Here is a 24,419-nt window from a genome sequence, read left to right as displayed (position 1 = left end):
TTTCGGGGCTTTACAAAATACATTAGGTGACCCTTTCACTGCGACAACACACAGAAGGTTAACCCTTTCACTGCGACAATACACAGAAGGTTAACCCTTTCACTGCCACACAACAGCAGGTCAACCCTTTCACTGCCACGGAAGGTTAACCATGGACGGTAACCGTCGGTAGTGTGATAGTAAAGAGTTAACCTTCTGTAGTGTGGCAGTGAAAGGGTTAAGATGTGACTGGTTACCTGCAGCAGAGCCAGGCCAGGTCAGGTGACAGGTCATGTGACAGGTTACCTGCAGCAGAGCCAGGTCAGCGTCCTGCGCGAGCTGCTGCAGGTTCTTGACGGCGGAGCAGGTCTTGATGAGGCGCACCACGGCGGGGGAGCAGTCCAGAGGCAGCTGGCCAATCAGAGCCTTCTCACTGTCCAGCAGCAGCAAGGCGTGGTACGGCCTGCAGGGGGCGACACAGCACAACACAACACAACATCAGAGCCTTCTCACTGTCCAGCAGCAGCAAGGCGTGGTACGGCCTGCAGGGGGCGACACAGCACAACACAACACAACATCAGAGCCTTCTCACTGTCCAGCAGCAGCAAGGCGTGGTACAGCCTGCAGGGGGCGACACAACACAACACAACACTCACTGTGAAGTCTGTGGTGCCAGTGAATGAAAGATCATTGCATTTATAAAGCGCTTTTCTAGACATTTGATTTGATTTGATTTTTATTTGTCTCGAACATAGAAACATAAAACAAGTTTAAAAAACAAAAAGGTAAATAGTCAAAGACTATTTCCATACAATAAGTGTTCGAGAAGGAACAGGGGGAAGTAAAAAAAAAAAAAACGTATCAAGCCCTGCCCCTTCCTTACAATATTTGACATTATAATTTAATAATTTTTTTTATAATATAACATATAATGAAAAATAAAATAAACGTAGTTTTTATATATCCAAATGAGAAAAAATAATAGGCAGTCAAAGCAATGTACAATGTAGGGTGGAAAATTGCCTCCGTTATGTATGTGGTGATAACGAGTATATTGTTAGCTCCCCCCCCCCCCCTCCCCGCTGATGAAAATGAAAGTCACACCGTCATAATACCCATATACCGGGGTATTATGTCAGCAAGGTATGACGGTATGAAAAAAATGATACCGCCCACCAAGCCGTGTGGATATGGTCCTGTAGCCCATTCCATGCCCACGGTGCGAAGCTTGAAAAAGCTGTTCTTCCTAGTTCAGTGTGTATTATTCTCTGTTTTTTTTAACCCTTTCACTGCCACACGACATAAGGTCAACCCTTTACTATCACACAACCGTCGGCGACCGTCGGTTGTGTGATAGTAAAGGGTTGACCTTATGTCGTGTGGCAGTGAAAGGGTTAAAGTAGCCATCTTGTGGACCTGGTATGGTAGCTGCTTGAGGCTGCACCCACCTGACGGCCCTGAGGCTGCACCCACCTGACGGCCCTGAGGCTGCACCCACCTGACGGCCCTGAGGCTGCACCCACCTGACGGCCCTGAGGCTGCACCCACCTGACGGCCCTGAGGCTGCACCCACCTGACGGCCCTGAGGCTGCACCCACCTGACGGCCCTGAGGCTGCACCCACCTGACGGCCCTGAGGCTGCTCTCCAGTCTCTCTGGGGGGATGTGGTTTCCTCCGATCCGGTGGATCTTGTGAGGCAGACAGAAGCTCACCATCAGCCAGTTGTTGACGTGAAGTCGGACCACACCTGTCGTACACAGACTTAACGTACAAACACCACACCGTTAGCTTAACGTACAAACACCACACCGTTAGCTTAACGTACAAACACCACACTGTTAGCATGTCGTACACAGACTTAACGTACAAACACCACACCGTTAGCATGTCGTACACAGACTTAACGTACAAACACCACACCGTTAGCATGTCGTACACAGACTTAACGTACAAACACCACACCGTTAGCATGTCGTACACAGACTTAACGTACAAACACCACACCGTTAGCATGTCGTACACAGACTTAACGTACAAACACCACACCGTTAGCATGTCGTACACAGACTTAACGACGTACAAACATCACACCGTTAGCTTAACGTACACAGACTTAACGTACAAACACCACACCGTTAGCATGTCGTGCACAGACTTAACGTACAAACACCACACCGTTAGCATGTCGTACACAGACTTAACGTACAAACACCACACCGTTAGCATGTCGTACACAGACTTAACATACAAACACCACACCGTTAGCATGTGCTGACCTGTCGTACACAGACTTAACGTACAAACACCACACCGTTAGCATGTGCTGACCTGTGGTACACAGACTTAACGTACAAACACCACACCGTTAGCATGTGCTGACCTGTGGTACACAGACTTAACGTACAAACACCACACCGTTAGCATGTGCCGACCTGTCGTACACAGACTTAACGTACAAACACCACACCGTTAGCATGTCGTACACAGACTTAACGTACAAACACCACGCCGTTAGCATGTCGTACACAGACTTAACGTACAAACACCACACCGTTAGCATGTGCCGACCTGTGGTACATAGACTTAACGTACAAACACCACACCGTTAGCATGTGCTGACCTGTCGTACACAGACTTAACGTACAAACACCACACCGTTAGCATGTTCTGACCTGTCGTACACAGACTTAACGTACAAACACCACACCGTTAGCATGTCGTACACAGACTTAACGTACAAACACCACACCGTTAGCATGTGCTGACCTGTGGTACACAGACTTAACGTACAAACACCACACCGTTAGCATGTGCCGACCTGTCGTACACAGACTTAACGTACAAACACCACACCGTTAGCATGTGCCGACCTGTGGTACACAGACTTAACGTACAAACACCACACCGTTAGCATGTGCTGACCTGTGGTACACAGACTTAACGTACAAACACCACACCGTTAGCATGTGCTGACCTGTCGTACACAGGCTTAACGTACAAACACCACACCGTTAGCATGTGCTGACCTGTCGTACACAGACTTAACGTACAAACACCACACCGTTAGCATGTCGTACACAGACTTAACGTACAAACACCACACCGTTAGCATGTCGTACACAGACTTAACGTACAAACACCACACCGTTAGCATGTGCTGACCTGTCGTACACAGGCTTAACGTACAAACACCACACCGTTAGCATGTGCTGACCTGTCGTACACAGGCTTAACGTACAAACACCACACCGTTAGCATGTGCTGACCTGTCGTACACAGACTTAACGTACAAACACCACACTGTTAGCATGTGCCGACCTGTCGTACACAGACTTAAAGGGGAACTCCAACATTTTGGGAAATTAGCTTATTTAACATCTTCCCTGGAGTTAGACAAGAAGATGCATACCTTTTTTGTCTCTGTGCGTGCATTTTAGCTTTGGGAATAGACGCTCCGTTAGCATAGCTTAGCTTCATCACTGGAAGTGAGGCAGGACAGTAGCCTTACAGTGCCTTACAATGTATTGCAAGGTCTGACATTGACCAAACTTGATATGCATGACCTTGGTGGGCTCTAGGTCAACTCCTGAAAAGGGGGTCAATGTCAGACTTTGCAATCAAAAGTTAGGGGGCTAATAACCCTTGCCATAATTTCAGTGCGCCCCCTAACTTTTGATTGCAAGGTATGACATTGACCCCCTTTTCAGGAGTTGACCTAGAGCCCACCAAGGTCATGCATATCAAATTTGGTCAATGTCAGACCTTGCAATACACTGTAAGGCACTGTAAGGCTACTGTCCTGCCTCACTTCCAGTGATGAAGCTAAGCTATGCTAACGGAGCGTCTATTCCCAAAGCTAAAATGCACGCACAGAGACAAAAAAGGTATGTATCTTCTTGTCTAACTCCAGGGAAGATGTTAAATAAGCTAATTTCCCAAAATGTTGGAGTTCCCCTTTAACGTACAAACACCACACCGTTAGCATGTGCCGACCTGTGGTAGTGTCTGGTGCACTCACCTGTCGTAGGCCTCCTTCAGATCCCTCGCCAGCTTGCACTTGGGGAGGATCTGTCTGAACGGGGACTGAGGGCTTCCGTCCACTGATGGGGCAAAACAGAAAATACTTACAGTGTCAACTAACTATATTTTCTACTGCAACGCAAAAATACTGAAATGTTACACGATAACGTAGTGAGTTCAGAGAGGCCTGTGCTTTAACAGCTAGGTTAGTGGTCCGTATCCACTTCCATTAATTTGTGATACACTAAGCTAAGCTCGAAAGATCTATTTGTTGCCGTTCGAACGCCACCTCACTCGACCAGATCCGTGCCTCGGTTCTCGAGTTACGTGACGATATGTCAGGCGAGCGTCTTTTTTTACGCGCCGCGCGTCAGATGACCCACCCCGGACTGCAGGCGCTCCTGAACTGCCAATCATCCACTGACGGCAAAAATGATTGGTCAGCGCTGTAGCCAATGAGTGTATGTTTCCAACGATACCCCAGGTGGGGGGGGTGGGGGGTGGGGTGCGAATAAGGAATCTAGGTGAAAGTTGACGAGTGAAAACGGGAAGTGAATCAGACTTCAGAACACACGGCGGTGGATGAGGAAATGGATTATTTTTATATATTTTTTGCGTCGGTTTTACTCTGACGTCTCTCGAAGACCCATTTCTGAACGGATTTTTATCACATTTGGAACTGTACTGCATAAGACTTCTGTACTGCATAAGTGGTGTTTTCCAGCTTATACCTCTATGCTGGAATATTGGAATATGGAATCTTGCAACCACTACAGAAAAATGGGAGTACACAAGTTCAAGTTCAACTCAAGTTCAGAGTTGCGGTCTCGACTCCCGGAGTCAGCATCGCCCTGCGGCTTGGGCCGATCGTCACACTAACTCGTTTGGCTGAGTTAGCGGGAGGGAAGTCGAGGGTGGTAATCTGGCGTTGTGGACAGTGACGCCTACAGGTCAGGGTTAGGGTCAGGGTTAACTCACTCTCGGTGGTGGTGGTGTAATGTGTGTCTCACAGGGTCAGGGGTCAGGGTCAGGGGTCAGGGTTAACTCACTCTCGGTGGTGGTGGTGACCTCGTCCTGGACCGACAGCATCAGCTTGGCCTCGCGGGTCAGGTACTGGCAGCGCCGCTCCTCGTGCTGCAGGGCGATGGCGATGCGCCGCGACAGGTTGTGCATGCAGCTGATGACCGACGGGTCGGCGTTGGCCTGTAGGGGGCGATGATGTCATCACACAGCACCATTACAACCAGAAGAAGTGTGTCGTCCAACCAGAGTGACAATGTAACAGTAAAGTAACAGTAATATACAATTTACAGGAGATTAGACTGGATATAAAATATATAAATTAGTACTACTGGGTAATGGTAATAATCAGATGTATGTACAGAGTTGTAGTATTAATATGTACAGTGATACAGGTATAAAGACACTATGGTAGTAAGTCATACTGGCCAGCAGTGTAACTAGTAAGAGTAGGTAAGAGATATGTACAGATATAGATATAGTATTAATATGTACAGTGATACAGGTATAAAGACACTATGGTAGTAAGTCATACTGGCCAGCAGTGTAACTAGTAAGAGTAGGTAAGAGATATGTACAGATATAGATATAGTATTAATATGTACAGTGATACAGGTATAAAGACACTATGGTAGTAAGTCATACTGGCCAGCAGTGTAACTAGTAAGAGTAGGTAAGAGATATGTACAGATATAGATATAGTATTAATATGTACAGTGATACAGGTATAAAGACACTATGGTAGTAAGTCATACTGGCCAGCAGTGTAACTAGTAAGAGTAGGTAAGAGATATGTACAGATATAGATATAGTATTAATATGTACAGTGATACAGGTATAAAGACACTATGGTAGTAAGTCATACTGGCCAGCAGTGTAACTAGTAAGAGTAGGTAAGAGATATGTACAGATATAGATATAGTATTAATATGTACAGTGATACAGGTATAAAGACACTATGGTAGTAAGTCATACTGGCCAGCAGTGTAACTAGTAAGAGTAGGTAAGAGATATGTATAGATATAGATATAGTATTAATATGTACAGTGATACAGGTATAAAGACACTATGGTAGTAAGTCATACTGGCCAGCAGTGTAACTAGTAAGAGTAGGTAAGAGATATGTACAGATATAGATATAGTATTAATATGTACAGTGATACAGGTATAAAGACACTATGGTAGTAAGTCCTACTGGCCAGCAGTGTAACTAGTAAGAGTAGGTAAGAGATATGTACAGATATAGATATAGTATTAATATGTACAGTGATAGGTATAAAGACACTATGGTAGTAAGTCATACTGGCCAGCAGTGTAACTAGTAAGAGTAGGTAAGAGATATGTACAGATATAGATATAGTATTAATATGTACAGTGATACAGGTATAAAGACACTATGGTAGTAAGTCATACTGGCCAGCAGTGTAACTAGTAAGAGTAGGTAAGAGATATGTACAGATATAGATATAGTATTAATATGTACAGTGATACAGGTATAAAGACACTATGGTAGTAAGTCATACTGGCCAGCAGTGTAACTAGTAAGAGTAGGTAAGAGATATGTACAGATATAGATATAGTATTAATATGTACAGTGATACAGGTATAAAGACACTATGGTAGTAAGTCATACTGGCCAGCAGTGTAACTAGTAAGAGTAGGTAAGAGATATGTATAGATATAGATATAGTATTAATATGTACAGTGATACAGGTATAAAGACACTATGGTAGTAAGTCATACTGGCCAGCAGTGTAACTAGTAAGAGTAGGTAAGAGATATGTACAGATATAGATATAGTATTAATATGTACAGTGATACAGGTATAAAGACACTATGGTAGTAAGTCCTACTGGCCAGCAGTGTAACTAGTAAGAGTAGGTAAGAGATATGTACAGATATAGATATAGTATTAATATGTACAGTGATACAGGTATAAAGACACTATGGTAGTAAGTCATACTGGCCAGCAGTGTAACTAGTAAGAGTAGGTAAGAGATATGTACAGATATAGATATAGTATTAATATGTACAGTGATACAGGTATAAAGACACTATGGTAGTAAGTCATACTGGCCAGCAGTGTAACTAGTAAGAGTAGGTAAGAGATATGTACAGATATAGATATAGTGTCTAGAGATATGTACAGATATAGATATAGTGTCTAGAGATATGTACAGATATAGATATAGTGTCTAGAGATATGTAAATGGCCTATTATAGTTTTTGAGTTATGAGCTCAAGGTGATGAGAATGAGAGATGGTTTTACAACGTTCCTACATTAGTGTGAATGAGGGTAGTTGGACACTTGTGGGCAACGATGGAATAATTATTTATTAAATTACCAACGTGTTGCTTTCATTGCTACTTTTATTCTACTTTTACTGTACTTTTTATTGTATACGTTTCACGAGCTACTGGTACTTGCTCGTATTTACTGCTCGTATTTTTTCCTAATGTTACATTTGATCTTATTTTATTTTATGGTCGAGGAACCAAGGCCAAATAATTTCACTCTGTATTCTGTAAAAAAATCTAGAAATGTATTAATGACGTGACATTAAAGAATGTGAAATGAAAGGACATGAACAACAGACGGTGGGTGTGTTCTGATGGAGAGTCCACTGCACACCATCATTTGTACATGACATGCAAATAATTATAGCAACGTTGAATCAAACACCACAATCTAGAAACAATTTCCAATACCGCTTATGTCTTGTTTTGTAGGTAACATTTTCAAGTATATGTAAATAAACGTATACAGCGTTAAACATTGTTAGTTATGAAAATAACCTCCAGCAGCAAGTGTACTCAAACGTTTGACTGGTACCGTATTTATTTATGTATTTGTTTATTATAATTTTGAAGATCACCTATTCGTGAATTAAATAAATAACCCACTTTTGGGAAATCATTCGTTGTTAATTCGTTTCTATCTAAAACAGCAGCGTAAATAAATATTCTCAAATAGAAATGAGAGCGGGGGAACTTTCATTTCTACTCCAAACCAACAGGGGGAAGCATTACTGTTTACACATAGAAACAACTGTAGCAGCAGCAGCGGCAGCATGTACATTTGAGCTGAGTCATGTTTAGGAGAGGTGTCATGGGGTCACAGTGGATCAGCTGCTGGGGGGGGGGGGGGGGGGGTGTGACCGTGCACTTCAGCTCAGCTGTGCGGAGGAACACAGGGTGCCGTAGGGTGAGGAGGGTTAGCTGGAATGCAGGGTTGTGCCACGTTGGGCAGGATGATTAAGGGGTTAACTGGGCTGCCCCTCCCTCCACCCCCCTGCCCCCGCGCTGATAGAGGACCTACAGGAACACTATCACTGCCTCGCAGCGTGGGTGGTGGCAGGGTGGCAGGCTGATCGGAGATACAGGGCAGACTGTACGTGCCACGGTGCCCGCCTGCTGCCTGCTACGTTAAGGTTTTGTTGACACAAAACAATGGGCAGTCGTTTGCAATATGTGGTCATATATTATTATTATTACTACTATTATTATAACATATATATATACATATATATACATACTATATATATATATATATACTGTATATACATACATACATATATATATGCATACTATATATATATATATATTATTATTATTATTATTATTATTATTATTATTATTATTATTATTATTATTATTATTTATTATTATTATTATTATTATTATTATTATATTATAATTCATATTGAATTATTATTCATGAACAATGTGTGAAAACTGCTCTGATTTGTTGGAGGTTTTAAATGAAAGTAAGTAAATTAAAATATTTAATTTAAAGCAGACGAATGTTAAGCTACCAGCTTGATTTGTTTAGCTATATATATATATATATATATATATAAATATATATATATATATATATTATATACTAACTGTTACCTAATACCTGCCCTGGACAGCGAGCTATAGCTACATGTTGGCTGGCTCTCTACTAGCTATATTGCATTTATAGATGACATCATTGTGGTTGTCTCTGTCCTTGTGAGCAGAAACCCTTTCATGTACATTTACACAACCCACCCCAACTCCATCTGATGTAATTGGGTCATCGTGACAAATACAAATAGCCATGAATTTAGGGTATCATTTACAATATGATCGATTATGTTACCAGATACCGCAATTCACTCAACAAAAACATCTTTCTTAGAGCTTAAAATCCTAAATTACATTAATTGTATATTGATTGGAGAGCGAGCGAGTGTCCATGTATTGTATTTATAATTTTTATGTCTTTTAGTCTATTTTCATTCTGATTTAATTACCGGACTGTCATTATTGTTGTTATTATTATTTCTGTTATTGTCCTGTGAGTTATTGTTGATTATTACTGTTACTGTATTGTTTGTCTTGTTTCATGTAAAAAAAAAAAAAAAAAAAAAAAGAGAAAATAAAACATTTGATAAAAAAAAAAAAAATGGTATATTGATCAATTAAAAGAAATACAAAATAATAAGATGAAATAAGACCACGTGTTTCCACACCCGCAGGGCGAACACCACGCTGAAGAGGATCATGGTGGGCATCTCCCGCTTGGGCGAAGGATCCGTTTTGGAAACCTGCACAAAAATAAAACAACGTGGTTAGAGTCACAGGATGACCGACACAGGAGATTAAATAAAACAACAGTGGTTAGAGTCACAGGATGACCGGCACAGGAGATTAAATAAAACAACAGTGGTTAGAGTTAGTCACAGGATGACTGACACAGGAGATTAAATAAAACAACAGTGGTTAGAGTCACAGGATGACTGACACAGGAGATTAAATAAAACAACGTGGTTAGAGTCACAGGATGACTGACACAGGAGATTAAATAAAACAACGTGGTTAGAGTCACAGGATGACTGACACAGGAGATTAAATAAAACAACGTGGTTAGAGTTACAGTCACAGGATGACTGACACAGGAGATTAAATAAAACAACAGTGGTTAGAGTCACAGGATGACTGACACAGGAGATTAAATAAAACAACAGTGGTTAGAGTCACAGGATGACTGACACAGGAGATTAAATAAAACAACAGTGGTTAGAGTCACAGGATGACTGACACAGGAGATTAAATAAAACAACAGTGGTTAGAGTCACAGGATGACTGACACAGGAGATTAAATAAAACAACAGTGGTTAGAGTTAGTCACAGGATGACTGACACAGGAGATTAAATAAAACAACAGTGGTTAGAGTTAGTTACAGGATGAGTGACAGGAGATTAAATAAAACAACAGTGGTTAGAGTTAGTCGCAGGATGAGGAGATTAAAAAGCTAAATCACCGCTGTGTGAATGTGGTCGACGGTACAGTAAGCCCTTTAGAATACCTATAGCAGCTACCTACTTTATAAGAACATATAGCATTTAAATTAATATTACATATATGGATTATATATATATGAATTATATGAACATATACTGTAAATACAACACACACTGAGCAATTACTTTAAAATAAAACAATTATATTCAAGAATATTGAGAATATTAAACACACCTAATTGAGAATCTTAAACACCAGTAAATACTATAATGATAAAAAGATATATATATATAATAAACAACCACCATATTATGTTGAAAACGGAAAACAAAAATCGAATTATTCACGTATTCACGTGCATTTTACATTATTATTACAATTATCACATAGATATTTCAACTCAGGTGTTTGGTTGCTATAGATAACAGTAATAAGGTTTAATTATAATTTTTGACATCAACGCATTTTGGGTCTCATTGCATATACAGAAAAAGACAGAATGAATCAATAAGGGTATTGATTAAGTTGGTATTCCATAATTGTACTCCATGACTATTTTATCGAGTACTGATGTTGAGATCCATTTCTACCACAATTACTATTACTATTATTACTACTACCCTGAATTTCCCCAAGGGTATCAATAAAGGAATATCTTATCTTATCTTACTGCTACTACTACTACTAATACTGATTGATTGATGAATGATGGACGGATTGATTGATGGACTGAAAAATTAACACCGTATCACAAACTCCTTTTTATATAAACAGAACATTTAACATTTAAGCTTTACAAATAAAATATGCCAAAAGAAAGTAGAATATCGATGACATTTTATCACTGCTTCAATTATACAACTTGGTATATAAATACAACAGAGAGACTCAGAAGGAGCTTCTATCCTCAGGCCATCAGGATGCTCAACGACAATAACACTATGTAACAACCATCAAATGCACTCACAGCACACACATCCACACGCACACACTCACTTTACCCACTTTAGAACACCTAAACACACTTTATATTTATTGGTAAAGAATTTGCACTACAACCCATACCTCATTACACCTTACAGTAAATTGTACCTAAATTATACCTCATCCTTTGCACTGTATAGTATATTGTATGGTAACTCAGTTACTTCTACTCTGCATTGTACATTGTATATATGTACATACTGAACACTTTTGTCTACGTACTTGACTTCTATTTTATACTTGCTATACTTATTTTATACTCATCTATTTTTATCTAGCACAATCTCTGGAGCGTAACAGAAAGAAGCATTTTATATAAAAGTATTCGGTACTTCTGTATGACAACTAATAAAGAAACTTGAAACTTGAACTTGAACTTGGTCTAATAATCCAAAAGTCAGTTCAGAAACTCTGTATAATGTCTGGTCAGTCATGACTCTCCTGGTTTGCATGTCAAGAGTTATCAGGAGCGTTGAAGCTGAAAGGCGGTTAAAGGGTTAATGTGAGTTAAGGTCTTCTATACCGACAGCCCTATTTTAAATGTTAAGTTTGGTCACGGGGTCACTGCCAAGGTCATGAGCCGAAGAGCCGCAGCTTCCACCAAGTCAGATAAACACGTTGCAATGAGACGCCCCATTCAGCTTATCAAACCACAACCCTGACTGTCTGACGCTTAGTAATAAACACTGTTAGGACTGTCTGACTCTTAATAATAAACACTGTTAGGACTATCTGACTCTTAGTAATAAACACTGTTAGGACTGTCTGACTCTTAATAATAAACACTGTTAGGACTGTCTGACTCTTAATAATAAACACTGTTAGGACTGTCTGACTCTTAATAATAAACACTGTTAGGACTATCTGACTCTTAATAATAAACACTGTTAGGACTGTCTGACTCTTAATAATAAACACCGTTAGGACTGCCTGACTCTTAATAATAAACACTGTTAGGACTGTCTGACTCTTAATAATAAACACTGTTAGGACTGTCTGACTCTTAATAATAAACACCGTTAGGACTGCCTGACTCTTAATAATAAACACTGTTAGGACTGTCTGACTCTTAATAATAAACACTGTTAGGACTGTCTGACTCTTAATAATAAACACTGTTAGGACTGTCTGACTCTTAATAATAAACACTGTTAGGACTGTCTGACTCTTAATAATAAACACTGTTAGGACTGTCTGACTCTTAATAATAAACACTGTTAGGACTGCCTGACTCTTAATAATAAACACTATTAGGACTGTCTGACTCTTAATAATAAACACTGTTAGGACTATCTGACTCTTAGTAATAAACACTGTTAGGACTGTCTGACTCTTAATAATAAACACTGTTAGTTAGGACTGTCTGACTCTTAATAATAAACACTGTTAGGACTGTCTGACTCTTAATAATAAACACTGTTAGGACTGTCTGACTCTTAATAATAAACACTGTTAGGACTGTCTGACTCTTAATAATAAACACTGTTAGGACTGTCTGACTCTTAATAATAAACACTGTTAGGACTATCTGACTCTTAATAATAAACACTGTTAGGACTATCTGACTCTTAATAATAAACACTGTTAGGACTGTCTGACTCTTAATAATAAACACTGTTAGGACTGTCTGACTCTTAATAATAAACACTGTTAGGACTATCTGACTCTTAATAATAAACACTGTTAGGACTGTCTGACTCTTAATAATAAACACTGTTAGGACTGCCTGACTCTTAATAATAAACACTATTAGGACTGTCTGACTCTTAATAATAAACACTGTTAGGACTATCTGACTCTTAGTAATAAACACTGTTAGGACTGTCTGACTCTTAATAATAAACACTGTTAGTTAGGACTGTCTGACTCTTAATAATAAACACTGTTAGGACTGTCTGACTCTTAATAATAAACACTGTTAGGACTGTCTGACTCTTAATAATAAACACTGTTAGGACTGTCTGACTCTTAATAATAAACACTGTTAGGACTGTCTGACTCTTAATAATAAACACTGTTAGGACTATCTGACTCTTAATAATAAACACTGTTAGGACTATCTGACTCTTAATAATAAACACTGTTAGGACTGTCTGACTCTTAATAATAAACACTGTTAGGACTGTCTGACTCTTAATAATAAACACTGTTAGGACTATCTGACTCTTAATAATAAACACTGTTAGGACTGTCTGACTCTTAATAATAAACACTGTTAGGACTGTCTGACTCTTAATAATAAACACTGTTAGGACTATCTGACTCTTAATAATAAACACTGTTAGGACTATCTGACTCTTAATAATAAACACTGTTAGTGTTGTGAAGGGCCAGATTAAACCGAATATATATATTTATTTATATATATATATTTAATTGTATTTGTATATTCTCTAATATTCCCTGATATCCCTTGTATATTCCTTGTACAATATGCATTGAATATCCATTCTAGCCTACTGAACATCCCATAATAGTCTCCATTCTACTATTGGTCGAGACCTTGGTGCCAGGCTGCCATACCCCTCAGACCCAGTTCAAACGTACCGCTCCACATGTACGAACAAGTCCTAGTTCCGCGTAGGAATCTGGCTACCGCACCACTAATGGGACTATTTGTTCATAGTGCGTATATATACTGCGCTACTAAAGTAGGACTTTCTTTTCAGTCCAGTTTCTTACCCTCCAATAGAGTCACAGACGTAAAGCCTCCCCGCAACGCCACGTGTGGGAGTAAGGCCAAGTTCGCCTACCATCGGTATTGAGACATCGTGTATATTAATATTTGAATAGTCATATTTGGCACTATATCGTCGAGTTGGACGTAGTCTATTAAGCTAATAATAGTCTGTTAATATATAGTGCTTCGTGCGGTGAGAATACTACCGTAGTCACTACCCCATTGTTTCGGGCAGAGAACTGGCTGCTTATCCAGGGTGGTTGACCCCACGTGAAGCTGCACCCGAGGAGCCCCAGAGCCGACGAGCGAGTGGACCTGTATACCGGATTATTCTACCGACGACAGCCCGCCTTCCCAGGCACGGATTATGCTTTGTATACTTTGATTATTCCATGGATAAAGACCCCCGACACTGCCGTGTGTTGGAACCCCCCCCCCTGGAGAGGACGCAAGGTGAGGAGACGCTCTGCAAGACGAGGTCGCTTCACGTCTCTCCCCCGTGGACCGGAGAGAGCCGGCCCACAAAGAGTCCACCTGCTTTCATCTGTGGTCCAAGGATCGCCGGCGCATTGAACGGCACTACAGTGGGTTCACCTGGGATACCCTTGGCCGGATGAGGCAGCCGGATTCTACCCCCCCCCCCCTCCTACTCCTGTCGGCTTACAAGCGACCGGATTAACCCCCCCTAGCGTATCCAGTATATAATCATTAAAGTATCATTGCTGTTATTCCTTAAACTATTCCAGGTCGTATATGTACCACCTGCGCCTTCAGAGATTGGACATTCTCTATTGATATACCGACGAATACTCTTGCCATAAAAGTGCATACTAATTTCCATTCATAAATGTGATTGATTTGATTAAGTGCTTGCTCTACACACCATCGCTGTGTAGAAATAAAGACCTATTTCTAATTCGTACATTTGTGTTGGATCCGTTTCATCTACGTGACAGTGTTCATCATAATATATTTATGCCGTGTACTGGGTGGCCGAATATTAAGTACAAAGGTAGTGGTAGTAAGTATCATATCTAGTAATACAGTCAGGGAATTGTACCCCTCAGTTACAATTGGTCCTTCGAGCCGGAGGGTAATTAGTGTAATATTAATATAGTGTTATTAATATTGAAATGGTCTATGATGAACACTCCACGAAACGATCCTCCTAACCAACGCCCGCAGCGCGAACGACGGCTCCCTCAGTACTTAGAGGCTTACGCTGTCAGTCAACAACCTAGTCTTCTACTAACAGTAAACGCGGTAAAACTAGAAAGTAAAAGTATGTCTAACCCCAACGCCCAGACTACCCCGACCATAGAGGCCCCTACGGGCTCTAATGTAACTGACCAAGTTCACGGTGGGGACCAGTGGGAACCAGACATGACTTCACACCCCGCCAGTACTGAAGAAGTAGTCCCCGATGAGTCCCGGGAGGAATACAACGCTACCGAGAGAGAACTCGGCACGGAAGAAGACGGGGAGAGCACCGTGGAGATAGAGCTCCAAGGCTCCGCAAGGAGTACCCCGAGGGAAGGCTCCCCTATACAACCGCCTTCTCCCAGCGAGGCAGAGAGGACCCTACAGCAGGCCTTCCTCATCAGCCTGAACGCCGCTGCTGAACGCGACCGACTGCAGATCCAGCAGCGGAGCGAAGAAGAGCATATACGTCTAGAACTAAGACGCATTCAGAGAGAAGAGAATGTGGCCCGAGACCGAGCAGACAGCCAGCGAGCAGCTGCTGGTGCTCTACGGGACGCAGAGCGCGACAGACAGCAAGCGCAACTAATAGAACAGCTGATCAGACGGACAACACCCTCTCCCTCCGCCAGAGGCTCCAGGAACTCGTCTAGACACACCTCCAGGGCGGCATCCCCTAGCCGAGTAAACAACCCTGAACTTGACCAACAGACGAGGTCTATACCCCACAGACCACCTCCCCCCACCGGTCCAAGCGAGACCTAGCAACCGGGAAGGAGCAGCATATCCTGTGGAGAGGCTAAACCAGAGACTACAAGCACTGGATGACCTAACTGAAGACGAAGAGGAAGAGGAGGAGAACCACGCCCGACGACAGCACAGTACTCTACCGGACCAGGAGGTCCGGTACAGCCCAGGCTATACTCCCGCGGAGCTGCGCTACAGACCCCCGACTCTATACACGGGTGAGCACGACGCACGACCCGCACCGAGGAACAGCACCTGGACAAGCGGGCCATGGTACACTGCCGGTACCAGCCCATACCAAGGAGCGGGAGGAGACTCGCCTAGGAGGCCTCTCCCCCAACGCTCGCCGATGTATACACAGTCAGCGTCATACATTGGCACGCCTATGGTACCCGACTTCACCCAAGAGAACCGGGCCCAGTATACAGAACTCCGCATGTGTCTGGAGACCATGTTGGTGGATGTATTGGATGAACGCCACAAATACGCCATCCTACTGAAGCACTTAAAGGTGCCCCGCGCACATAATATAGCGCTCGCCTACGCGACTTCCACCACCCCATACACAGCAGCGCTGGTAGCATTGGACCAGAGGTATGGGCGCATATGGGATTACGTGATCCAGGAGATCCGACACATCGACCGCTTACCCCCAGCAATAGACAATCGAGCACTGGACGACCTGTCCATCAGAGTGCAGTCCCTGGTAGGGATGTTGGGAGCGCAGAGAGAGAAGGGGAGGCATGAACTTTACGCCAACTCAAATGTGGAAAGGATCTTGGAGAAGCTGCCGCCCGCTCGACAGGAGCGTTTTAGGCGACAGAGGGACCACCGAGACCCGAATGGCCCCGAACCGAACCTCCTCGATCTAGCAGACTTCCTGGCGAGAGAAGTCAGCAGCCTACGGCTAGATACATTCGGACGGAGCACCCCTGGCTCCAGAGAAGGAACCAGACGACTAAATGATGGAAGAAGATCGGTGACTGTGATGCACCAATCGGAGTCAGTACCGAGCAGCAGGAGCCACAGTACCCCCTCCAGAACGGAGAAGTGGAAGATAGTGTGCCCCTACTGTGAGAAAGAACACTGGCTAGCGCAATGTGACTCCTTCCCCAAGCTGAACGCGGAGGAAGCAAGTCAATGGATAAAGTCCAACAAGCGCTGTTTTCGCTGTGCGCGCTCACACATGGCAGCCGAATGCCGCTTAAAGAAAAGGTGCACCAAGTGCGATGGAGCCCATCTGGACATACTTCACGACAGTAACAGACGGCGCCCTTCACCCGCACCATCCAGCAGCAAAGCGAGCGTCATGTACATCGATCCCGCCAGCAGCAGTGGAGCCCGAGTACTCCTAAAAGTAGTGCGTGTGACACTAAGCTACCAGAATAAAGTCCTGGACACTTACGCCGTCCTCGATGACGGGTCCGAGAAGACCCTTCTGCTCGCCTCCGCTGCGGCCCAGCTAGGGCTGCGGGGAAGCGAAACCCAAATGACAATTCGGACAATAAGACGAGATTTGAAGACGATAAAGGGCGAGAATGTCTCATTCTCTATCGCAGCAAGCGGCCAGCCTGAGCGACGGTACCAGATTACAGACGCTTTCACCAGCCAAGAAATAGGACTGTCGCGGTACACATACCCCGTCGCCAAGCTGATGGAGAAATATGCACATCTGCGCAAGTTACCGATCCCGCTCATAGACAATGCTATGCCGACCCTGTTGATAGGCTCCGACCATGCAGACCTCATTGTCCCGATAGACCGGGTTCATACCGGACCCCGAGGCTGTCCTGCAGCAGTCGAGACCCGTTTGGGATGGACTCTCCAAGGCCCGCTCGCCAAATCTCTCAACCGAAGTACAGCCACTAGATGTCTCCACTCCCGAGTCACAGAGGGAGAAACCGCACTCCTGCAACACGTAGAGCGGCTATGGACCTTGGAACAAATGCCCTTTAAGAACGGAAAGAAAGACATTCGCTCTAAAGATGACATTTACGCCATTCACCTCCTCGAGACAGGGACCAAGAGAGTCCCGGTCAACGGCGTGTTGAGATATGCCACGCCACTCCTGCGGCGAGAAGGAATGCCTACTTTCCACGCCAAGACAGACGCCACAGAACGGTACCTGCTGAACACGGAGCGGCGCTTAGCCAAGAACCCCGCCCAAGAGAGTGTATACCGCGCTGAGATTGAGAAGCTCATCACAGCGGGACACGTCACAAAGATGGACATTAAAGAGGCTGACCAGACCACTGAATCGTGGTACGTGCCTCACCACAAGGTCCATCACAACGGTAAAGACCGCATAGTATTTAACTGCAGCTACCAGATCGGATCCCAAAATCTGAATAAAGAGTTACTGCCCGGTCCCACACTCGGCCCCTCCCTACTCTGCGTTCTACTCCGCTTCCGCCAGGAAAAGGTGGCCATCAGCGGGGACATTAAAGGAATGTTCCTGCAGGTGAGATTAGTAGAGGCGGACAAGCCCCTGTTACGGTTCCTATGGAGAGAGAAGCCAGGAGATGAGCACCCAGCCATCTACCAATGGGAAGTCCTCCCCTTCGGAACGACGTGCAGCCCCTGCTGTGCTACATTTGCACTACAGAAACATGTAGCAGAGGACCCAGCAGCGGACGAAGAGGTCCGACACAGCGTAAAGAACAGCTTCTACGTAGACAACTGTCTACAAAGCCTTTCAACCCAGGAAGAAGCCGAGGCTCTCCTGATTAAACTCCGCGCCTCATTGATCAAAGGCGGCTTTGATCTCAGGCAGTGGGCCAGCAGCGATCCGCAAGTACTGCGCAGCCTCTCCTCCGAGGACAAGGCAGCCAGCAGCGAGACCTGGATGGCTACAATCCCGGGAGAAGCCCAGGAGATGACCCTGGGATTGGTGTGGCGATTCAAAACAGATTCGCTTCACTACAGACACAAGCCCCTGACTACGGAGCAGGGAAGGCCGGCGGCGGCGCCGACCACCAGACGGAGTGTGTACACAACACTCGCCCGACAATATGACCCGCTAGGATGTATTCTACCGTACACCACCAGGGCAAAAATGATTGTACGAGCATTGTGGGACAAGGACCAGGGCTGGGACGACCCCATTCCCGCACATCTTGCATCCACCTGGAGAGAGTGGGAGATGGAGCTCCACTCACTCCCAGGCGTTAATATGCGCCGAAGCTACTTCCCACCCACGGTGAGGCCAGAGACATGTAAAATGGACTTACACGTCTTCAGTGACGCCTCAGAGGTCGCATACGGATCATTAGCCTACTTGCGGGCCCAAGAGAAGGGGGGAGAGATCTACACAGCATTTGTCCTCGCCCGCTCGAGAATAGCCCCACGCAAGCAATAATCTATCCCACGTCTAGAGCTCTGCGCAGCCCTAGCCGGAGCGCACCTAGCCACGCTCATCCAACGTGAGCTCACCATACCGGTGTCTAGAACAATCCTGTGGTCAGATTCCACGACGGTACTCGCCTGGATCAAATCGGACTCATGCAAGTACAAAGTCTTCGTGGGAGTCAGAGTCACCGAGATTCAAGACTTAACCGAAGAGTTAACCGGAGAAACAGAGTGGCGCTACGTTGATACAAAACAGAACCCAGCTGACGTCATCACCCGGGGGATGCCCCTGGATGACCTCACCCGTCGCAATGTCTACAGTGACGGCCCCGCATTCCTAAGACTCCCGGAAGGACAGTGGCCCATGCCTATCCCGAGGGAAGCAAGTCCAGAGGAGGTGGAAAATAAGAAGTCTGTGTTCTGTGGATTGAGCACCGTAGCCTCCACCGACCCTAACATAGACGATTGCACGTCCATAGAGAGTGCACAACAAAGAACATTCCTGCGGTACCACCCGGAGTGCAAGTCCCCCGCTGATATGTCAGCAGCTAACTACGAGGAAGCAGAATTGCTTCTACTGCAGCGAGCCCAGAGAGACAATTTGACAGAAGGAACAGTCGTCATGATTATTGATCAATCACTGCCCAGAGCTATGTGGCCGGCCGGCCGCGTAAGCAAAGTGATCACCGGTGCCGACGGCAAGGTCCGAGCAGCTGAAGTGCTCGTCCAGGGTCGCACTTACACCCGTCCCGTGGCGAGGCTCATAGAACTGCCCCGACTCCCAGACACAATCGATGATGACCATGACCCTATAACCCTATGACTTTGTGAAGTTGACTGACCCCTACAGCAAACCCTTATGTGTAAATAGACAACGCGATTAATCTGTCTCTGTTTAACTGATTAGGTCTGGGACCAATCAGGGGGTGGCTGTTGTGAAGGGCCAGATTAAACCGAATATATATATTTATTTATATATATATATTTAATTGTATTTGTATATTCTCTAATATTCCCTGATATCCCTTGTATATTCCTTGTACAATATGCATTGAATATCCATTCTAGCCTACTGAACATCCCATAATAGTCTCCATTCTACTATTGGTCGAGACCTTGGTGCCAGGCTGCCATACCCCTCAGACCCAGTTCAAACGTACCGCTCCACATGTACGAACAAGTCCTAGTTCCGCGTAGGAATCTGGCTACCGCACCACTAATGGGACTATTTGTTCATAGTGCGTATATATACTGCGCTACTAAAGTAGGACTTTCTTTTCAGTCCAGTTTCTTACCCTCCAATAGAGTCACAGACGTAAAGCCTCCCCGCGACGCCACGTGTGGGAGTAAGGCCAAGTTCGCCTACCATCGGTATTGAGACATCGTGTATATTAATATTTGAATAGTCATATTTGGCACTATATCGTCGAGTTGGACGTAGTCTATTAAGCTAATAATAGTCTGTTAATATATAGTGCTTCGTGCGGTGAGAATACTACCGTAGTCACTACCCCATCGTTTCGGGCAGAGAACTGGCTGCTTATCCAGGGTGGTTGACCCCACGTGAAGCTGCACCCGAGGAGCCCCAGAGCCGACGAGCGAGTGGACCTGTATACCGGATTATTCTACCGACGACAGCCCGCCTTCCCAGGCACGGATTATGCTTTGTATACTTTGATTATTCCATGGATAAAGACCCCCGACACTGCCGTGTGTTGGAACCCCCCCCCCTGGAGAGGACGCAAGGTGAGGAGACGCTCTGCAAGACGAGGTCGCTTCACGTCTCTCCCCCGTGGACCGGAGAGAGCCGGCCCACAAAGAGTCCACCTGCTTTCATCTGTGGTCCAAGGATCGCCGGCGCATTGAACGGCACTACAGTGGGTTCACCTGGGATACCCTTGGCCGGATGAGGCAGCCGGATTCTACCCCCCCCCCCTCCTACTCCTGTCGGCTTACAAGCGACCGGATTAACCCCCCCTAGCGTATCCAGTATATAATCATTAAAGTATCATTGCTGTTATTCCTTAAACTATTCCAGGTCGTATATGTACCACCTGCGCCTTCAGAGATTGGACATTCTCTATTGATATACCGACGAATACTCTTGCCATAAAAGTGCATACTAATTTCCATTCATAAATGTGATTGATTTGATTAAGTGCTTGCTCTACACACCATCGCTGTGTAGAAATAAAGACCTATTTCTAATTCGTACATTTGTGTTGGATCCGTTTCATCTACGTGACAGTGTTCATCATAATATATTTATGCCGTGTACTGGGTGGCCGAATATTAAGTACAAAGGTAGTGGTAGTAAGTATCATATCTAGTAATACAGTCAGGGAATTGTACCCCTCAGTTACAGTTAGGACTGTCTGACTCTTAATAATAAACACTGTTAGGACTATCTGACTCTTAATAACAAACACTGTTCGGACTATCTGACTCTTAATAATAAACACTGTTAGGACTGTCTGACTCTTAATAATAAACACTGTTAGGACTGTCTGACTCTTAATAATAAACACTGTTAGGACTGTCTGACTCTTAATAATAAACACTGTTAGGACTGTCTGACTCTTAATAATAAACACTGTTAGGACTGTCTGACTCTTAATAATAAACACTGTTAGGACTGTCTGACTCTTAATAATAAACACTGTTAGGACTGTCTGACTCTTAATAATAAACACTGTTAGTGTAACTGAGGGGTACAATTCCCTGACTGTATTACTAGATATGATACTTACTACCACTACCTTTGTACTTAATATTCGGCCACCCAGTACTCGGCATAAATATATTATGATGAACACTGTCACGTAGATGAAACGGATCCAACACAAATGTACGAATTTAGAAATAGGTCTTTATTTCTACACAGCGATGGTGTGTAGAGCAAGCACTTAATCAAATCAATCACATTTATGAATGGGAATTAGTATGCACTTTTATGGCAAGAGTATTCGTCGGTATATCAATAGAGAATGTCCAATCTCTGAAGGCGCAGGTGGTACATATACGACCTGGAATAGTTTAAGGAATAACAGCAATGATACTTTAATGATTATAGGCTGGATACACTAGGGGGGGTTAATCCGGTCGCTTGTAAGCCGACAGGAGTAGGAAGGGGGGGGGGGGTAGAATCCGGCTGCCTCATCCGGCCAAGGGTATCCCAGGTGAACCCACTGTAGTGCCGTTCAATGCGCCGGCGATCCTTGGACCACAGATGAAAGCAGGTGGACTCTTTGTGGGCCGGCGTCCTCCGGTCCACGGAGGAGAGACGTGAAGCGACCTCGTCTTGCAGAGCGTCTCCTCACCTTTCGTCCTCTCCAGGGGGGGGGGTTCCAACACACGGCAGTGTCGGGGGTCTTTATCCATGGAATAATCAACGTATACAAAGCATAATCCGTGCCTGGGAAGGCGGGCTGTCGTCGGTAGAATAATCCGGTATACAGGTCCACTCGCTCGTCGGCTCTGGGGCTCCTCGGGTGCAGCTTCACGTGGGGTCAACCACCCTGGATAAGCAGCCAGTTCTCTGCCCGAAACGATGGGGTACTGACTACGGTAGTATTCTCACCGCACGAAGCACTATATATTAACAGACTATTATTAGCTTAATAGACTACGTCCAACTCGACGATATAGTGCCAAATATGACTATTCAAATATTAATATACACGATGTCTCAATACCGATGGTAGGCGAACTTGGCCTTACTCCCACATGTGGCGTCGCGGGGAGGCTTTACGTCTGTGACTCTATTGGAGGGTAAGAAACTGGACTGAAAAGGAAGTCCTACTTTAGTAGCGCAGTATATATACGCACTATGAACAAATAGTCCCATTAGTGGTGCGGTAGCCAGATTCCTACGCGGAACTAGGACTTGTTCGTACATGTTGAGCGGTACGTTTGAACTGGGTCTGGGGGGTATGGCAGCCTGGCACCAAGGTCTCGACCAATAGTAGAATGGAGACTATTATGGGATGTTCAGTAGGCTAGAATGGATATTCAATGCATATTGTACAAGGAATATACAAGGGATATCAGGGAATATTAGAGAATATACAAATACAATTAAATATATATATATAAATAAATATATATATTCGGTTTAATCTGGCCCTTCACAACAGTTAGGACTATCTGACTCTTAATAATAAACACTGTTAGGACTGTCTGACTCTTAATAATAAACACTGTTAGGACTGTCTGACTCTTAATAATAAACACTGTTAGGACTATCTGACTCTTAATTATAAACACTGTTAAGACTGTCTGACTCTTAAGCGTAGGCGCAGCTCAACTGACTTTGTGCCAGTCAGATTCAGGAGCTGTATGGGGAAGGAGTCATTTCTGTATTCAGCAGCTGTCTTTTGGAACAGTCTGCCCAGTGACCTGAAAATCGTAGTCAATGCTGTTAGATTCAAGTCCAGCCTGAAGACATGGCTCAAAAGGGACTATACTTAACCTAGACACTCAGCAAAAAGGCACCCTTGCATGTTTATGTGTCTGTTATGTATATAAATGGTAAATGGTATATGTGATGTGTTGTGATGTCATGTTTGTATGATGCATGTCTAAGCATGTCATCCCCCCCCCCACCCCCCTACAAGGACCACAATGGAAATAAGCTCTGAGCTTTTTTGTGTTTCATCCTTGGCAGTATCTCCTGACTGTGCTTTCTGTCACATGTTATTTTATATATTGTCAAATAAAGTAATTCATTCATTCATTAATGAATAATAAACACTGTTAGGATTATCTGACTCTTAACACATTGCCCGCCGGGCATTGTACCCATCGCTGTACCCTCTCTGCCAGCGCTATAAGTCTATGGAGTGGCTCACCTTCTTTGCAGGGCTATAACTTTTTAAATTGTATTGCTATATTGACATTACTATGGCCCATTCAACATCGATTATCTATCGTTCAGGATGTGGGAACGTTATACTTTTTCATTCATACATTCATACAAAAATACCTTCTAGAATATAAGTATGTTTTTATCGTTTTCTGCAGTAATTCATAGAACGTGAGTTATAGGCCTAAACGCATATATAGATTATCAATTGGCGTTTCTTCCCTATACACGCTATACTAAAAAATTAAACTGTATATGATCGGTATACGATACGTTATGCTTCATCATGCGTGGAGGAAAG

The 24,419-nt window shown here is 44.0% G+C and overlaps 1 protein-coding gene across 4 annotated transcripts in view; it reads right to left on the bottom strand.

Moving 5' to 3' along the window:
* Positions 1-24,419, bottom strand: part of nprl3 (NPR3-like, GATOR1 complex subunit) — a 285,213-nt gene that overhangs the window by 242,590 nt on the left and 18,204 nt on the right. For all 4 annotated transcript variants that reach the window (XM_084329526.1, XM_084329527.1, XM_084329529.1 and 1 more), the window contains 5 exons: positions 9,523-9,597; positions 5,049-5,202; positions 3,998-4,079; positions 1,603-1,740; positions 286-442 (listed from right to left, as the gene is read on the bottom strand). In XM_084329526.1, coding sequence (XP_084185652.1) covers positions 286-442; positions 1,603-1,740; positions 3,998-4,079; positions 5,049-5,202; positions 9,523-9,597 — 606 coding nt within the window. The remainder of the gene's footprint in view (positions 1-285; positions 443-1,602; positions 1,741-3,997; positions 4,080-5,048; positions 5,203-9,522; positions 9,598-24,419) is intronic.

This window comes from Notolepis coatsorum (genome assembly GCF_963971535.1).
Source record: "Notolepis coatsorum genome assembly, chromosome: 14".
In the NCBI taxonomy this organism is placed as follows: Eukaryota; Metazoa; Chordata; class Actinopteri; order Aulopiformes; family Paralepididae; genus Notolepis; species Notolepis coatsorum.
Note: the sequence above shows the minus strand (reverse complement) of the source record. Positions and strands in the feature narration are given on the sequence as shown.